At 32.0% G+C, this 19,231-nt stretch overlaps 1 protein-coding gene and 1 pseudogene across 3 annotated transcripts; one reads left to right on the plus strand and one right to left on the minus strand.

The window, feature by feature from the left end:
- Window positions 1-194: 194 nt before the first annotated feature.
- Window positions 195-5,780, minus strand: LOC105255858 (annotated as a pseudogene).
- On the plus strand, window positions 4,535-19,029 carry LOC105255843 (phospholipid scramblase 1). 3 transcript variants are annotated; one of them, XM_025407014.1, is made up of 7 exons: window positions 4,535-4,860; window positions 12,396-12,619; window positions 15,684-15,782; window positions 16,223-16,440; window positions 17,359-17,514; window positions 17,963-18,124; window positions 18,318-19,029. In XM_025407014.1, the coding sequence occupies exons 2-7, from the start codon at window positions 12,502-12,504 to the stop codon at window positions 18,345-18,347; spliced, it is 783 nt and encodes a 260-aa protein (XP_025262799.1). In that variant the 5' UTR covers window positions 4,535-4,860; window positions 12,396-12,501; the 3' UTR covers window positions 18,348-19,029. The 3 variants fall into 3 exon arrangements, with proteins under 3 accessions (XP_025262799.1, XP_025262801.1, XP_025262800.1); XM_025407016.1 differs by having other exon boundaries at window positions 4,535-4,845; XM_025407015.1 differs by lacking the exon at window positions 4,535-4,860 and adding an exon at window positions 6,634-6,886.
- The last annotated feature ends 202 nt before the right edge of the window (window positions 19,030-19,231 follow it).

Consider the following 19,231-nt stretch of genomic DNA (forward strand, 5'->3'; position numbering starts at 1 on the left):
TATTCGTTTTATACTCTCGTCTAATAGATGATGAATTAAAAATATATAATGAAGCATTATAATCTTTCTCTCTTCAAGAGAAAATCAAGTTTAAACGGATAAAATTTAAGATTTTATCAAGTGTGTCTTCATGTTCTTTCATATAAAATATAAATCAGAAATAAGATCGAGAGAAAATAAAATACACAATGATATACATAATATCTATGTCTTTTTATTTTCGTGTCTCAATACTTGCATTCTCATCGTACATCTTGTCGAATCGGTTCATAGTACACTGTTTCTATAATATGTCGCAGCGCTTACTCGCCTGTGTTTTTAGTGCGTAATATCCGTCGCCCAGATGTTCTCTTCGATCTCTCGTGTGGTAAAAAACAGAATGAAAAAACATGTGAATGTCGCACCATCATCCGCAGACTAGAAAACCGCAGAGCACTGAAAAACAGTACACTCGATCCTCGATGTTCCATAAAGATCGCAAAATGGACAATTAAAAATCGTCGGCGAACGAATATTTCTTAAACAGGGACGACTTCTTTCTACTTTCTTCTTCCTTATTATCTTTCATTTAATAGACAGTCACGACGAATTGCGGGAACTAGCACTAGAACACTACTAAGTGTGTAGAAACGCGCAGAACTATGCATCATCTGTAACGAATATAATAGTGCGATTGCGACAAAAAAAAGAACGAAACGAGAGAATCGCGAACGAATGTTGCCACGAGAATATTTCTCGATTTTTCGAAATTACGTATTAAAAACAAAAAAAGGAACAATTGAACGAAATTAAAATACTGTCAAATACAACGCGCAGAGTACGAAGCAAGCTGCTCTATAGCCTTTTCCTTTTTATAGCACTTTCTTTTATTACCTCTCGCAAAAATATATTTGTTTCAATTTTCAGATTTACAAAAAAAAATTAGAAATTAATAAAAGAGAATTCAACAAATAAAATAAATTTACTTTTTCTTCCTAGGGATTTTAATTCTCTTCTCAATGTAATATATATAAACTTTACTATAATTATACATATTATATATATGTATAACATTATCTCAAACTAATTTCCTTTTATTAAATGATGCTAAAAAATATACGCTACAAAAAGGAGGTACATGCATGGATATCACAGCGCGAGCAACTTATATCATACGATTAGACAGCGCTAATGGACTGTACCTACAACATGAGAATTTCCTTCTGAAGAACAGATAACGAGAATAAATATATAGGAATTGATTTAAGACGATTATCTAACAACATCATGGAACTTTTCCGCTCTTATATATTAATACTATGATATTAGAGTGATTATAATATTAATATATATAATACAGAAATGACTGAAGACCGCAATGGCATTAAATTATCGTCACAAATGATTCTCCAAATCGGTCTCTCTCGCGATTCATTCTCGAATAAAATTCTTATGTCAAAGATACAAATTTCAGCGTGATGCAGCGTAATACAGCGTGGCATCCGACGGGGGCTACGATGGAGGAGTGTAAACGAATACGAGGGGATGAATTTAGAGGGCGGATGGATTTAGAGGCTGACCTCGAGCTTGATGAGCTCGGCGATGCCGTCGTTCATCTCCTTCACAGCTTGGTACTCGGTAAGACCGAGGCGGCGCTTGTTGGAGATATCGTAGATGCCACTCTCGGTCCCGGGTGTCGCGCACCTGTAGATTGTACTTGGCCGCGACTTCCTCAAGCTTGGCCTTGTTCGCCGCAAGTTTCGGCACCTTGATATGCACCGAGGCGCGCACCGTCGTGCCTAAGTTCGTAGGGCAGAAGGTCAGGAAGCCGAAGCGATCGTTGTGCGAGAACGGCAGCCGCTTCTCGAACTCATTCACCACCGTCACCAAGCGTTATAACATTAATAAATTGAATTTGACGGTGACTCAGATCCTTCCGTTTTTTAACAAAGAATAATGATTATTTGATATTATTTAACATCTCAAAATTTAGCCAAAACAAACTTTTCATCAAATTATGAAATATTTTCTGGAATGTATGAATTTTTATAAATGTTTAATAGTCATAGATGCTTTTAAATACTTCAATTTGTTAATTGGCCAACAATTATGATGGTCCCACAAGTAAAATATATCGAAAAAATTCATATATTGCGAAAAAAAGGACAAAAATATATCTTTATCTAATTTAAATTATAGTTTCTAAATAGATTTACCTGTCCAAGATCACCACTCATCTGCAACGAAATGATGCGGAGATGGTCTTCCTCGTTGACCCAGACTAAGGTCTTGTCGTCGTTGTGAAAGATGCCGCGTCCAGTAGGGCAGAAACGACAAGCATTCGCTGCCTGGAGGAAACGATCGTCTTCTTTGAAGAGGAAATGATCGTAGATCAGCATTTGTTGCACTTCCTTGCTCATGTCAGTGAGCGGATAAAAAGTGTCTTCAATTCGCCGCCGAGACCAGACAACGTGCTAGATACTTTCTCTTCCATCTCCTTATACTGGGCCTCGGTCAAGCATGGATTGAATGGATATCCGTCCAAGGAGCGGCAGCATCGCACGCGAGTCGACACGATGTACCCTATAAGGAGCAAGAAACAGAAAGTTATAAAATTTGAAGATATTAACAGTATATAATCTATTTTTTGTTTTTATGTGAAATATAATCCTAATAATAAATGTCGAAAAAACTTACAGTAGGGTCGAGGTTGCCGAAGGAATGGACATCGCCAAAGTCCTTGGGCGGATGTTTGTCCGTCTTCTTGAAGCCACCATGATAATCATCGATGATTGGATCAAAGATTTCGGCGAAAACTGTGTACCCCTCGACATCGGACGCATAAATATCGACGCTGGAATCATGGTTTTTGTAACCAGATTGGATAACCAGAAGAGTAGAACCGAACGAGGTCTAAAAGTGGTACAGTTCGTTTCTTTTTCAAGAATTAATTTAAAAAATCCGTATTTTTTATTTCAAAATAAAACTGCCGATATTAACACGATGAAAACTGTAATATTAACAATTTTTAGACGAGATATTCTGAAAAAGCACGAAGAGTATTCTCAATCGCATAATAATCTTTTGAATATTTCGCGAAGAAAAATAATTTCCAATATATTATATAATAACAATAAACGTGTAATAAATTGATAAGCTCGTGAGAAAATCGAACACGGTGTGCATTCTAAGGTCAAAGGCCAGAATGAGCCACACGTCATCGTCATCGACTTAGTTGTCGGCGATGTCGTCGCCTCCTTCACCTTTTGGACGTGTCCAGGACCGCGTCGGGGTAGGTTCACTCGAGATAAGCAGAGAAGACACACACAGATAGACAGAGAAAGAGAATAGAGACTGGAGTGAGACAGATTATCGCACCTTCTCTCGCCAGCACAGAGTACACACTCGAGCACTTCACCTACCAGCCAGGCTAAAGAAACGAGGCTCCCCTCGTCATCGCCCCCGTCGTCCTCCTCGTCCTTGCCTCATCGCGAGGACAATCCGCGCCGGTCCTCCTCCGTCCGGCCGCGAACAAAGGCATCGACGATAAGAGTTACACCGAGTCGGAACTGTCGAGCGAGAAGCGGCGAGACGGATCACGACGAATCGAGAATCGACCTGCGTCGCCTCGTTGCAAGGCTGCCACGATATTACGCGGCTACGCGAGGACATGACATCAGGGCCCGACACCGCGCGCTTTATACGTGAGCACGTACATGGAAACGGCGACAACACACTCGCTCTCTCGGCTCTGGTCCGCCCGCCTACCTGTCTTTTCGTCCGTTCCCGTCTCTCTTCTCTCTTCCCGTGGCCGTCGCTGTCATTTTCTTGTCTGCTTCCTCTCCTCTACCTGCCCTCCCCTTCATCCCCACCTCGCGTCCCGCGCGTTCACCATGCAGATCTGACGTGAGCGATGCCACCATCTTATCGCCGCCGCTAGACTACTCTTCGAACGAACGTCAAGTCGATGGGTCATCGACTACGCGCGTATGCTAGATGTCACGCGCGAATTAGCCTCCATTTTGTCTCCCTCTTCTCTCCTCCGCGTCGCGGGGAATGTATCGCACTTTTTGTTCTCTCTGCAAGGTATGAATCAGTTACTTTATTTCGGAAAATCTTTGATGTAATTTGTATAATAACGATTTAGAATAATGTTTATTAGTACATGAAATTTAATAATTTCTTAAAAATAATATTATTGATTCGTATTGCATCTTTAATTTCATTTTTTGGCGATTTTTGCGAGTACCATATAATTGACATCTTTCAAGAAACGACTCGGTAGATGTATGTACAATTATATAGTATATAATATTTTTTAAATCTCTGTGTTTAGATCACCCTAAAAAGTGAGAGAGAATAAGGTAAGATATAAAACTATTTTTTAATAATAATGAACGACAATAAATTTTACGTTCATCAGGAAAAGCCGTAGACTTCAAGACGCATCTTCAGCGAACGCGAGCTGATTGGTCGACCTGAAATCTGACCAATAATGGCGCGACCGCCAGAATGACCGCAAGTTGTTATTTTCAGTTACACTTTTCGCACTTCTGGTGTTACTTAATTTTCTCCTTGGAAAACAACTAAGATTAGATAAAAGATAAGATTGAATAGATGATAAGATTAGGCAGATTGTGATGCCATCAGCTATATTTCATATATTAATGATCCTTTGCTCTCTTATTTTCTCCTCCAGGATCTATCCGCGAGTGCAGAACGAGGCATATACGTAGAAGGGACAGATTCGCGATTCCCGGCGAAGTGAGGAAAACGATCCAGGGAGGAGTCACCCTTCACCGCTGGATGCGAGTGTCACTCTCTCTTATCTGCCAGACAACGCTATCCACGACCTTGCAAACTCATGTAAGGAGCAACCGAGTGAGTCGTATTTCGTTGCAGTTGTTTTAGAATATGATATAGGCTGTGTATTCATATGTCGACGTCGCGTGTATGCGTTTACTTGTAAGTGATGCCAGGATTATATTAGGCGTAAACAGTACCATGCATACTATGATATCTCCAAAATGAATGAGAATTTTAAGCGAGTCACATGCCCATTGATAAATAATCGATGGAAATATATGGTATTAAAGATTCGTGATTTTAATAATATATGTGTAATATATGTGTAATATGTGTTTGTATGTACACATATATATATGCATACACGGCATATTTTCTGCGGAATAAACAGGTTAATTGATCTTTCATTTACAGAATTGCACTAGTATAATTTTCTAAGTACTACTTGAAATAGTGCACTACGAGCATGAAAACATTATAACAATGAGCGTTTTAATGAGTAATTTACACTGTGCAACTCGGGTGCATCACAGATGAATTGTGACGTAGAGCTTTATAAAAAGCGCACATATAGTTCTTTCAATTTCAAGACGATTTTCTTTCTAGGGAAATATAAATCTATTAAAGTGAAGAGAGAGGGAAGTGAAAAATGTGAAGAGAGAGAAGGAAATATATAATAATATAATAAATAATATATAATATAATATAATATATAATAATAAAAATTATATGATAATATAATATATAATAAATAATAGTATATTTAATGTACCTTTTGATTTCCGTTGAAAGAACACAAAGCTATATTACAAAATATTCGTCATCCCAATTAAATATAAAACTGTATAAAATCTCCAAGTCTCTTCGTATCGAACGTTCTACTTTGATAGGTTTCGGCGTAGGCTGACGTTTTTAGTCTAATCGCGAACTACACACGATTACTTTCTTCTCGCTTAACATACTCGACTATCATAATCATCGAATAACTGATTCATCTCGCATTACGAATTATCCTCGATGACGAATTCACACTGACGAATAATTTCCATGAATGTCGGTCGTGTGATAACGCAGTCTCATGAAAGTTAAAGAGAAATAGAGATAGAAATAGATAAAAAGAGACAGAGAGAGATATGAAGATTAATGCATGACATTTTAATTAATGAGATAATTTTTAATCGAATCTTTGCTTCACCTCTTGCTTCACTTACAACTGCAGTATATTTTTAAAGATGTGGACACAATCATCAATCATTCAGATGTGTGTGTGTGTGTGTGATAGAATTCTTTAAAAAAAATTCCTTTTTTGTTAATTTCAGATTTTCTTATATAATTATCTTAATAAATTATCTAAATATAAATAAATTATAAATATGATATAAATAAATTATCTAAATTATCTTAATAATCTCTCATTACTATATTATTATTATTAAACTATATTATTATTATTATTATATTATTATATATTATGCATACAATATTATGCATATAATTTATTTATTAATCGTATCAATTTTTACTTGTATGACAATTTTATTGTATACATTTAATAATTTAATAAAATAATCATGAATAATAAATAATAGGGAATTATTAGCCGTAATTAATTTTAAATTATTAAGTGTATACATCAAAATAATAATAATAAAGTAAAAATTGATCTTTCATCTATTATTTGTTATCATTTATTATAGTAGGATTTGTTCGCTATATGTATACTGATCGTTTTTTCATTAGGTATTACATTTCCTGCATTTTACCTTTTAATCCCCTCTCGTCTCTTTCCTACTTCCTTCCTCGTTTTCTTCCCCCCCTTCGTTCTTTACACTTATTCCGTTTTAAAATGCTGAAAACACAATAGACTGCAGGCTGAAGTGAAATCCGACGCGTGAGCGCATCGAGAATCGCAAGTAGATGTACACCTCGAAATAGGTCGACGTAAAATTGGCAGTGCTTAGGACGGGAAGTCGGAGGACACGCGCAGTGCTGTAATACAAGGCACGCTTGTTTTCCGTTGTTTCGTTGCCAGTTTGCCCGTTAGTTCGTTCCGTCGCCCGGATCCCCGTTTTCGACGTCCGTTCACGCGCCATTCTTCCACGTGAGTGCAAAGATCGTGCTTCTAATCGCAAACGCTTTTCGCGCGAACAATACGCAAACACTGCGTCCAATTTGTAATGAAGCTTTTTCGCACTATCCCTGATAATGCGACGAATTTTTAATGACATTTTCATGAGCGCCTCTTAGAAATTTTTATTTCGTTTATATTAGTATTAAATAATGAAATATTAATTATTGATTTTATATTATTTATTATTTTATTTGTTATATATTATTTCATTAATTATTTATATTATTTTATCTTTGACGTCTAATTTCAAAGAGATTTCCCATCAACTTGAAACCGACAGTCTATCTCTAAGATTTTTAAAGATAATATCGTGAATTTTTATTCTACTTACGAGATCCGAGAGCTTAATGAATTATGTCGAATTTAATAAGATCTTGATTACGTTATTGCTTGAAATTTCATCGCTTCGGATCAGTCACGCGAACTTTGATTTTGCAATATCGCTGACACTTATTGTTAGAATATATCGGTGCTGATGATAAATATAGATGAGATGCTAAAGAGGCGCTCGTTAAAGAGCAACGTGTTTTTTGCTTTTATTCTCTATCTCCTTTCCATAAAACCGGAAGTACATATTATTATCGTATCTATCATATATTATCTGCTCTTTTGGGTACGTGTAGCGCGCATCTGTGTGCATATACACAAAATAATTTCTACCGCTTAAAACGAGTAGGTGCGATTGCAACTGTGCTTTCACGTGACATTTTCATAGCGGTTAACTTTTTTTTTCACCATGTCTCTCGAAATATCAGATCAGGTCAGTCGGAATAAACGTGACATTATAATAATGAAGCGACACACACGCGCGTGTGATAAAATACATTGCCACTCTTAAATCATAAGTACTTCATTCAAGATTATTCATTCTAGAACGCACTAATTTTGATTATTACTGTGTTACCCATTTAAACAAAAGGAAGAAAATTATTTGACTGTATTTTATATACAACAAGTTTGAAACAAACAAGAAAAAAAATTTATTTAAATTAAAATTTCACATCATTTAAAAAAGCATAAATATATTATTAATTTTAAATAATAATAATTGAGGTAATTTTATTCCGTATTTTATATTTTTTTGCATGAAAAATCATCACCTTGTCATCCTTTATTATCTTGTAGAAAAATAATTTTAAATTCTGCAAAATAAAAGCTTAATAAATACTTGTGAGTGATAATATATTTTAAAATTGCAATAATTTTTTTATAAACTTATAATTCAAGAGAAGAAGGGAAGAAACGGGTGCTCGAAAAAACGAAGGGTCAATCCTGATTCGGTCCCGCGACCTTGCGGTATGCGAGACGCAGTCTCTCCTCGCACACATGAGAACGGATGACATCATCGATGAAAGTGTACATAATTGAGCAATGCATCGAAACGTTTGTTCAACTCGAAATCTTTCCCTCCGCCCGAATGAAAAATATGTCAAAAATGCGGTACCTTCATAAACATCTAAAAGTTTCAGACATATTTAAATATTTTTTTTAAACAAATTTTATAATTAAAGTCTCTTTTTTAGTGAAAAATTCATAAGCGAATCATTTATTGCAAGCTCTCTTTTAATATTCTAGTTAATCACTGAATTTAATTTTAATTATAAGTTAATTATAACTCTTGAAGTCTTTCAATGAAATCTTTGTTAAGATAGAATTAAATTTCAAAATTATATTTGATGAATAAAATCTTTCTTTGTTTGCTTCATCGCTAGAATTTTTTCATCTTTCAATCATAAAAATTTCATTACATAATTATCTAAATAATGTGTAATTCAAGTATAATATTTGATATAGTATTTGTACGAGAATTACTTTAACAAACATCAAAAAAATGATTGAGAAGCATTCTTGACATACATTTGACTGCGCGCGAGAGTTTTATCAGTCCTTGGATATTTCATAGATTGGGCGCATTTAGCGAATTCCCATTTTCGAGATGTAATTGCAATTCGTATCTCTCTTTTCTTCTCGTCGATTCCAATTACAGATACACACGAGGATATTATCGAGGCGTTTATTCTTTGATAACGAATATAGGTGAGGTAATATAATAGTTTACGGGGTCACATTCATAATAAGCGATGATCGATGGACGCCTCGGATAAGTTAAAGAGCGACTTTTAAGAGGAACTGCGACAAAACACGGAACGACTGGGTGATAGTTTGAAAAGGGCATGAGTCATATGAATCTCAAATCGACTGGTTTCTCGATATTCAAAGTATATAATCACAGTTTGGATCGCGTACGTGAAGGACACGAGTCAATATGGAGATTAAAGTGTTTGTTGAAATGACACACACTTTACGAACGAGATGAAGAGCATTGTCCCTGATATTGTTATCTTTAATTAGCATCAGATTCACGTAGAGGAAGTTAGTCTTCGTTATTATATTTATCTTAAACTATTATTATCAAAAACAAAAAATTAATAAATTAATAAATTAATAAATTTTAGAATTAGGAATTTATTATGTTATATATCGTATAAATAATATACGGCACACACAATGAAATGATATCGATTTGACCTACATTCACATGCATAAAATCATAGAATCATGTAATTCAAAAAAATTGTTAATTTAAACATTTTTTGAAAGAATATTTAAGTCTCTTTGGTCTATATTTTGACATTTACATTCCGTTCGAAAATATTGAATTAATAAGATATTATTTAAAATAGCACACACAAGTAGAATTTATATCTTTTTTTATATTCTTTTTACTTATTTATATTTATATTATTTATTTATATATTTTTGTTCATTTTTTAATGAAACGTTACAATTAATAAAATTTATTGAAAAATAGTATATGTAACTTAGTATTTTATATATATATAAAATTACAATATATATATAAAATTCAGGATATATCTCTAAAGAGAAAACTTAAAATATAAAATTTAAAATTTAATCGTAGTCAAATAATTCTTCGGGAATCTCAACGTCGATATTGATCATGGGTCCAATATAAACACGGATTTCATTTGCAGACGCGTGACATCTTGCTTTACAAAACCTTTATTCAAGGCTGTTAAAAAGTAGTACGATCCGATATAATGCTCACGTGGGGCACGTCCAGTGACGTAGGCAACCTGGCGATTTCGTCTTGCTTCAGTGATTTACGATGCAACAGAATTCCGTTATAATTCCGGTATAAAAATAATTCATAAAAAACGATTCTTGTAAATTGCAGTTTTTCCTCATCTTGCTTATGAAATACTTTACTCGATTTAATAACTTATTTATATTTTCAGTATAAATTTTTTTGCTTAATATGAGAAAGATAATTTATAATTAAATAATTGTTCACTTTTATATAAAAATTTCGATTATACACATAATACGTATAATACACAATATAATATATATATAATATATAAAAAATTCTAAATAATCATGCGTAACATATAAAAATATTTTAATAACATTATACGAACTTTAATCTAATACATTACTCAGATATATAAATTCTTTGACGAATGTATTGAACAGTAAACAATTAAAAATAATTTAGATATAATAAAGATATAATAAATTCATGATAATTCATGATAATCAACTATTGTAAAGCAAAGTATTGATAATGGTCATTGCGCTCGCTTTTAAGAATTTAATCTCTGATTATCTTCCATAAATTCCACAATAATTAATGATTCTTCAGAGTGAAATAATTTTATATAACAACTGACTTGATTTTATTTTTAAGTAACAATTCATGATTGATTGAGTCACAAGAATGCAAGCAATCTTGTAAAAGTGCAATTAAATATATTCTACATTTTAATTCAATATTCCATAAAGTTCCTTGTTCTGAATGATTTACATTTTATATTTTAATTTTTAACATATATTTATTATAAAAATATTAATTTCTAAATAGATATATAAGCAATTTGTGTCGTTCTTGCGTACTATATTAAGAATAGATATTAAGTGTGAGTCTCTAAAATATAAAAATATAACAATTGGTAGTGATATATACACTGAGAAAATTGTCCGATGAAAAGATAACGAACGGATATTATACCGATCGCTTTAATCGGATATCTGATCGGAAAGTTCCGAATTTTGAACTTTCTGATCAGATATCCGATCGATCGATATTTTCTGATAGGATATCTGACCGGTTTCTTTTTTTCCGATTAAAGTGACCGGTATAATATCCGTTTGTTACTTTTCCACCGGATATTTTTCTCAGTGTATATTTAATAAGAATAGATTTCTATTCTAAAATATTTTGTATAAAAATCTCCCAAGCTTTCCTGTTGATTTCTCCGAATTATGCGTGACAAACATCCCAGATTAAAGAGAAGAAAAATGATAAGAGCCACTCTTTTTCACGGAATTATTTAAATAAAAAAATTTATTCTCTTTATCATGAGATTCTGTCTCTATAAATAATAATCAAGGAAATCTTCCAAAAATATTTTAGCAATCAATGACTGTACTGCTACCAATTTAAGCGTAACAAATTGTGAAACAAAGGATGGTTATCAATGACGAGAGAAAAAGTTTTATCAATGACACTCGAGATCTTCTATACATTTCATACATGTGACCGCATGCGTATACATGCATATTACATGCATACATATGCGTTACAATGACCTTTAAGAGGCGAATACCGCGAGCGCGGCAGGGACGATGACCCTACAATTTCAACAACGTAAACAGTATCGCATATATATATATGCGAACGAGTATCGTACGTGAACAAGCAGCCTCTGCCATCAATTGACTTGTTCGGGAACTAGAACTTTTTGATGGATCTTCTCCGTCGGTAGAGATGCAAACATTAATTTTTTAATCTTATTTTTATTTAAAATAGAGAATTTTATTTTCGACGTGTTTGCGTAATTTCAAAGCTAGTCGGAATTCTTTACAAGAAGAGCTGTTACAAACACCATCTAAAATTCAGACTATTTAAATCCAAAGACCCAGAGAATCTATATATTTTTGATATAAAATTTTGATATTATTTTTGATATTAATTCTCAAGCATTCTCTCTCTCTCCAATTTGAAAAAAGAGATTTAAACCTGTTTTATTACATTAATAATTTGCATTATTAATAATTACATTTATATTCTTCATCTATATATACCTTTAATTTAATATAAATTAATTCTGTTTTCCCTCTCTCTTTCTTTCTCTCTAATTTGAAAAAAAGGGATTGGGATTCGTTTTATTATATTAATAATTTGCATTATTAATAATTACATTTAATCTTTAATCTTTTCCTTTAATTTAATTTTATTAATTTATGTAAAAGGTATAAATTATAAATCAGAACATTTCCCTGATTGAAATAGCGATATTTTAAATATTTTTTTCATGTTGGAATTTTTTATATCTTATATTCTTTCTCTTTTAAAATATTATCTTTTAGATATCTAATATTTTGTATTTGGATTTTCTTTCTTAATACACTATCGCTTCTGACTCACATTTTTACCTTTTCTTCGACTTTTTAGATAAATTTCTCCTCTGGTACAGTTTATTTGAAATCCTGCTGGTAGACCTGGAAAGTTTTGTTTGCTCTGCGCGCGGGAGGGACGAGGTTGAGCCGGAAGAAGAAGAATGGACGATCAAAAGTACCCAACACCGCTACCCTCGCTACCCCCATATTCTCCCCCGGGGGTGGGAATGCAACCGTCGGTCGCAACAGCACCACTGCAACCGAATATGCCAGTACCAGGTAAGAGCCAAAGATTCTTGATGTTCGAGATCTTTTTTTCCAGTACCTTGAGATTAAAGTTGAATCTAAGCACAAAAGTGACTCTTCTAATATCTACAGCCGTATAATTTACGATTTTGTACATTATTACCTTACAATTACACTCATTCAATCACGCCTGAAGATTTATGTTTATGAAATCTGGAATGATTTAATTAAATCGTTTGAAGGCGGATTTCAATTAGTGATTTCGACTAGATTAGATGCATAATATATGTAATTGTATATTCTAAATAAAATGTTACAGAGAGGGGGAGAGAGAGAGAGAGAGAGAGAGAGAGAGAGAGGGAGAGAGAGAATGAAAATCTTCTTCAATTAACTCGTTAATATTTAGGGTCAACCACGACGGCGGTAGTTAATTTGGCTTGATTATCGCGTTTTTCTGCTCTTTTCTCGTCTTTTGCTTGAATCTAGATAAGGAAGAAAATATAGTTGACCCGGAAATTCTCCGAGGCAGCATTCCGCATTCGTGGGAGGCACTTAACAGGATTAGCATTTCCTGGCGTCATCTTCACATCGCAATTAGCTAGCGTAAAAATAGAGTTGTTTGAATTCTTAAGATATTAACGTTAATTAAAGAGCAAGAATGCTAGTTATTTGTTATCATTAGCATCGATATTGGATTAAATGATCGTCATCGTCGAACAATTTTTGTCTTATACTTCTTAATCAATCTCGTTCCATTTTATTAGTAAGAATATATAAAAGAAAAGTATAAGAAAAAGTATAAGAATAATAGAGAAAGTATAAAAGTATAAGAGAATTTTGTTTAATTAACGTAATTTTACAATTGCGTCGAGGAATGTTTATTAAAAAATTTATTTATTTTCAAACACATTGAACTGTATTTCCTCCTACAAGCCGCGATGTTGTGACAGTTTTATCGCCAGCTGTGGGAAATTACTATCTAATTTATCCAGCTGTCTAATTTATCCACGATATCGTTTTGGACGAATCCAATCACAAGTTATACAAGACTCAATATCATAATCTATATGTTTCATTTTTTTTTAATCATAATTTAAATATTATCACAACTAATATTAATATTACCACATATATAATAATGTACATATATGTATATTTCGTTTTTGTATACGTTTGAAATATTTGTATCTCTACAAAATAATATGTGTAGTCTTAATTAAGGATTATATGATATTATTGATTACCACAAACATGCTATTATCACGAAACGCATCTACCTGATTGCGCTTAATTACAGAATTCACGATAAGACGATATTTCGTGATATTTCCTCCATCGGCAATGTCTTAATCCAGTATTGTTCTACAATTGTGCTTCGCCACGTGAAATTCGAGCATGGTAGCGTTGTCGCGATCATTCGATCCAGGACAGAAGTACGATCCACGGACGGTGTTTCACGTAATAGTTGGCCGGGAGTGACGATCAGTATTAAGTAGATAATGGTCGTATGCGACTGTGTTGATCGTCCCATATCATCATTCGCCGTCGTATTCGTCGTTATCGTTCGTGACTGAAACGACGCTGAATTTTTCGGCCTTCGTGTATATATTGTCCTCTTATCGCACGAGTTGTGTTCTTCATGTTTAAATTGTGAAATATTCTGATAAGCAATGATACGACGTATAATATGATCATTCGACGCTACCAGTACATTATTTGCCTCTTACCTGTCTGGTTTCTATATCTCTTGCCAGATATCGAGAGGAGAGGGAAGGAAAGAGAGTGAAAAGGAAAAATCGAAAGCGAGATCGATTATGTTATATGGATGGCTGGAAAACTTTTTATTTTAATGAAAAATCTTTGAGAATTACATAAATCTTGAATTTTTTGCTGTGAATCGCAATAATCGGAAAAATATCGACTCTGTGTTACGTATTTCGCGACATTACTCTGTATGTTGTTTTCCGTCATACATTGTTTATCTTCGAAATGATAAATGAAAAAATAGGAAAATAGGAAGAAACGAGGGTACCGTGGAAAAGTTTTATCTCTTGCTCGTCTTGACGAGGGTGAAGAAAGCTGAAATATAAATTCTGATAAGTCGCAAACGTTATTGAGAAACGTTTCAGTTCGGAGTAACAATTATTTTCGCGACATTATAATAATCACGATCGGAAATGATGGATGACAGTGGCAAAAATTTTGAAAAATGACGTTAATCGCGAGTTCTGAGTTGAAAGTACGAAAACATTAAAACAGTGGCCAAGGTTGAACAAGAAAAATTTGAAATCCATTTATAATAACAAAAATAATAGAGACGAGAATCTGAAGCGAAAACTGCTGAAGTTACTGACTATTATAAACCAGTGATTTTTAAATAAATAATTTTATTCTAGATAATTATATGCGCGCCGTTAATAATTACAAAGCATTCGTGAACAGAATTTATATGGCTAATGGCGATAATCAAATTTCGATAATAATAGTGGTAAATAAATATTCAAATTTCGATTTCGATAAGTGATTATGCGGCATCTTACACAATGGAATCCGAATACTTCGACTCTTCGTGGAAAATCAAAGTGAAGTGGATTCGTAGGCAGCTAAGATCTGTCCTTCAAAGCATGAGGGCACAATATTATAAATCCAAAAGGAAAGGCTATAGCAGATTTCTTACAGAGGAAGAACAGAGGTCAAGACTTTTTTTGTTTCTTTTTTTATATTGCATCTCGCGATTTTTTATACGTCTATCGCGAAGCACTCTGTGTATATATATATATATATATACATATGTTACTTCGATCAATGACAATTAATCTCATTATTCGAATAAAACTCATAAATCTTGATCAAAGATCCCTTTTATTTATCATTTTATTTACCTAATCTGATAAAAAATAATTACAAATTACACACAAATATATTTCATAATTTCATATTTTATAAATTTATTTATTATACGCATGCGTGATATAACCATTTTTTATAGGATTAGGTGAATATTTATATATGTCTCTTAAAAAATTTACATGAAATATTATTATTTACGAATAATAAATAATAGATCGTTATTGCTTATCGAGCATTGTTCTTTCAGCTGGCTGGCTGCCGCCGAGTACGACATATCTACCCGGTTTGCAATACCTTATGGAGCTTGATTACCTTTTCGTGAACCAGAAAATTGAGTTGCTTCAAGGTGAGCACTCGGCTTTATTGAAAGATAAAAATAAAATCCTGTTCTTTGCGCGAATACATGTATTCGAGATCCGCAAAACTCGTCCAGAGCATCATTCACGACTAACTTTTCAAGCAAATGGAAGCACATATAAATTTATTTCTCATTAGAAATTTTTTTTATATTTATACCATGATAAATATGTCATGTATAGCTACAAATTAACTACATAATTAACATAAATAATTATTATATATACAATTATTATATTTTCATTCTGTAAAAATGCATTATTAAAAATAATGCTTACGGAGAATTATATTATAATACATTCGCGATGTAAATAATATCTTATTTTTTAGTCATTGTTAGTGAAAAAATACATTAATAATTATATATTACATGTTACATTTTATGATATTATATATATACATTTCGTATTATATCTCTTTGGGTGGCAGTTTTTACTGGGTGGGAAACTAAGAATAGGTACGCTGTTACGGATATCCGTGGTGAAACAGTGTTTTACGTGGCCGAAGAATCGAGCATCTGTTGGCGATTATGCTTGGGCAAGTATCGTTCTTGCGAATTCAGTGTCTACGATCGAGATCGGCGAGAGATCCTGCGTATGATTCGTCCTTTCAGATGCGACAGTTGCTGCTGTCCCTGCTATCTGCAGGTAGGATTTTCTCTATTGTATGTACGTATCTATTATGACTGGTATTTCTGCAGAGAGTATTTTGCAAAAAGTGAAAAGATAATCAGAAGAGATTTTTCAACCTTGTATTCCTATGAGAAAGTTCAAATCAAAACTTGTTTTTCCATGAAAAATTAGTTGATCGTCGCTATCATGACACTCAATTTGAAATATTTGATTATCAGAATACAATTTCGATTATCCTTTCTCAATTTTTATCAAAATAATAACATTTATTAAGGAAAGAAAAAAAATATTATTTGTGTAAATTTATTGATAGCTTTCATTTTTAAAATTTCTTTAATTATATCTTAATAGGAAAAGTAATGAAAATAATTTAAGGGCATTTTTCTTTTAAAAAAAAATTGAGTGCTATTATTCATAATAGTAAACTTTTTAATTAAAAATATTTAAAACTTTTAATAAAACTTTGAATATAAAATTTATGAAAAATCTCAAATGCTTATCTATAAAATTCACAGATATGAATAGGGAAAAGATAATATAAGAAATAATAAGATAATACTAAAATGTAAAAGTAATATTTAGAAGCGACATGAGAACTACTGGCCTGTGTATGCCAAAGTTTCTTCACACGTGCAAACCATCTGCCTGCTCTGACAAAAGTTCGCCCGTACTATCAAAGGATTCGATCAATATGCTCTAAGGAGAAAATGACAATATCGATTTCCTATTCAATCTTTGTAAAAGATTAAATAAAGAAAACTTTAGATTATCTCTATAATAAATAATAATGATAAATTTTATTTAAAAATGAAAATACTAGAATATTTAATTAAAAAAATGAATAATTTATATATTTTTCTTGTTATAATTAGCGTTTGATTAGTAGATGATTAAAGTTATTATTATTCCGGAAATAATAATAAATAATTGCAGATTTTAGAGGTTTATTCTGGAAATACTCTACTAGGCAGCGTTACTCAAGAATGGAGTCTCTGGCGACCAATATTCTATATTCGCGATGCATCCGGCCAGCCAGTGTTAATGATAAAGGGACCAATCATTCGTTTCTGTATTGAAGTAAATTTTAAGGTACTTATAATTTCAAACCTACTAAATATGTGTCTTCTAAATTTTTCTAATTTTACGAAAATTTTATTTTAGATTATATCGATTATTAATCAATGTAGATTATATGAAAAGTTAATAATTTCTATTTAAAATTTGATATTCGAAAATAGCATGGTAAAAATTGATATTATACTATTTATTTATTCGCCAAATTATTAACTATTAATTCAATATATATATATATATATATATATATATATATATATATATATATATTGAATAGATTTTTTTAACTAAGAGAAGTAAAAAAGATTTTTAAAATTCATGAAAAGTTCTTAATATAATGAATAATAAGAAATATGACACATACTTGCTAAATTTGAAGAGTATTTAGTTATATAGTGAATGTTTGCGACTCGAATTGCACAAAAAAAGAGTTAAGAATCCTTGAATTTGATTAAATTTGCAGGTCAAATCCATAGATGATAAGCATCGTGTCGGCATGATCCAGAAGCAATGGAGTGGTTTTGGTCGAGAATTTTTTACCGTTTCCGATAATTTTGGCATTAATTTCCCGCGCGATCTCGATGTAAAGATAAAAGCCCTACTGTTGGGAGCGTCTCTTCTTGTAGTGAGTATCGCTTACCAGAATACCACAAACGATCAATTATTTGAAACAAAAATACAAAGGAGAAAATATATGAATTAAATATTGCGTGAAAAAGAAATTAAAATTAAGTACTAATAAATAAATATGTATAAATAAATATATATATTTTAATATTTAACATATATGTCCATCATAATATTCTTTCATGTTTCAGGATTTCATGTACTTCGAACAAGAGAATTGATCCATTCATTTTAATATTTAATTCAAGAAAATTGAAACGCAAATGGCCTGTACAAGCTTATAAAAGAGCTTATTTTACGCGCAATGTAAATGAAAATGAGACTCAAAGACACGCACTCAGGATAAAATCTTACTAATTGTGAGATTATCCACATAAACGTATCGCTATTCTATTCTTTAAATACTTTACAAATAGTCTTTGCTTTTTGATAGTCCATGATTTTTATATATAACGAGAATATGTAAATACATTAAGCGAATACATTATACACTTGTAAAAATATGATGAAACTTACATTTGTTACTGAAAGCACAGAAATTTTGAGAAGCTCTCTATTTTTTATAAACATTGTGATAATCATTTATATCTGCTTAAATGATATTCATTGCTTCACAATATATCTTTCTTTGCTCTAAATTGTCTTCCGAATATTAAATGATAGATAGTATAAATTACTATTTTTTCATACTTATCTCTCGCACACACAATCAAATGTTTACTCAAATATAATAAAATTGGATTCATTTGTTGAATGCAATTTTAGTTTGTGTAAATAGTTTGTTGCTATCTAAACTGTAATATTTATTAATACAAATATAATTATTTTTATTAAAATTTTATATAATGCAGAGTTAATATATAGAGCAGCGCAGAGAGCAAATGTTCAATATTATAAGTTAATATATATTTGCATCAATGTAATCACATATTTTTGAAAAATATTTTCTTACATATAATATATTAATATTTATAAATTTATAAGAAAAAAACAATATATTCTATGCACATATTTGCTTATTTTATATATGAAATATGATTTTCAGTATAAGCATTTGTTAAAATTGTTAATAATAAATATCATATATATATTTAAAAGATATTTT

Source organism: Camponotus floridanus, unplaced genomic scaffold, assembly GCF_003227725.1.
Source record: "Camponotus floridanus strain SB8 unplaced genomic scaffold, Cflo_v7.5 scaffold16, whole genome shotgun sequence".
Lineage (NCBI taxonomy): Eukaryota > Metazoa > Arthropoda > Insecta > Hymenoptera > Formicidae > Camponotus > Camponotus floridanus.

Bases quoted from the DNA above. Each gene is read 5' to 3' on its own strand.
- LOC105255843 (XM_025407014.1), top strand. From the start codon at position 12,502: ATGGACGATCAAAAGTACCCAACACCGCTACCCTCGCTACCCCCATAT. The intron at 12,620-15,683 runs GTAAGAGCCAAA...TTGTTCTTTCAG, and splicing joins ACCGAATATGCCAGTACCAG to CTGGCTGGCTGCCGCCGAGT. The intron at 16,441-17,358 runs GTAGGATTTTCT...AAATAATTGCAG, and splicing joins GCTGTCCCTGCTATCTGCAG to ATTTTAGAGGTTTATTCTGG.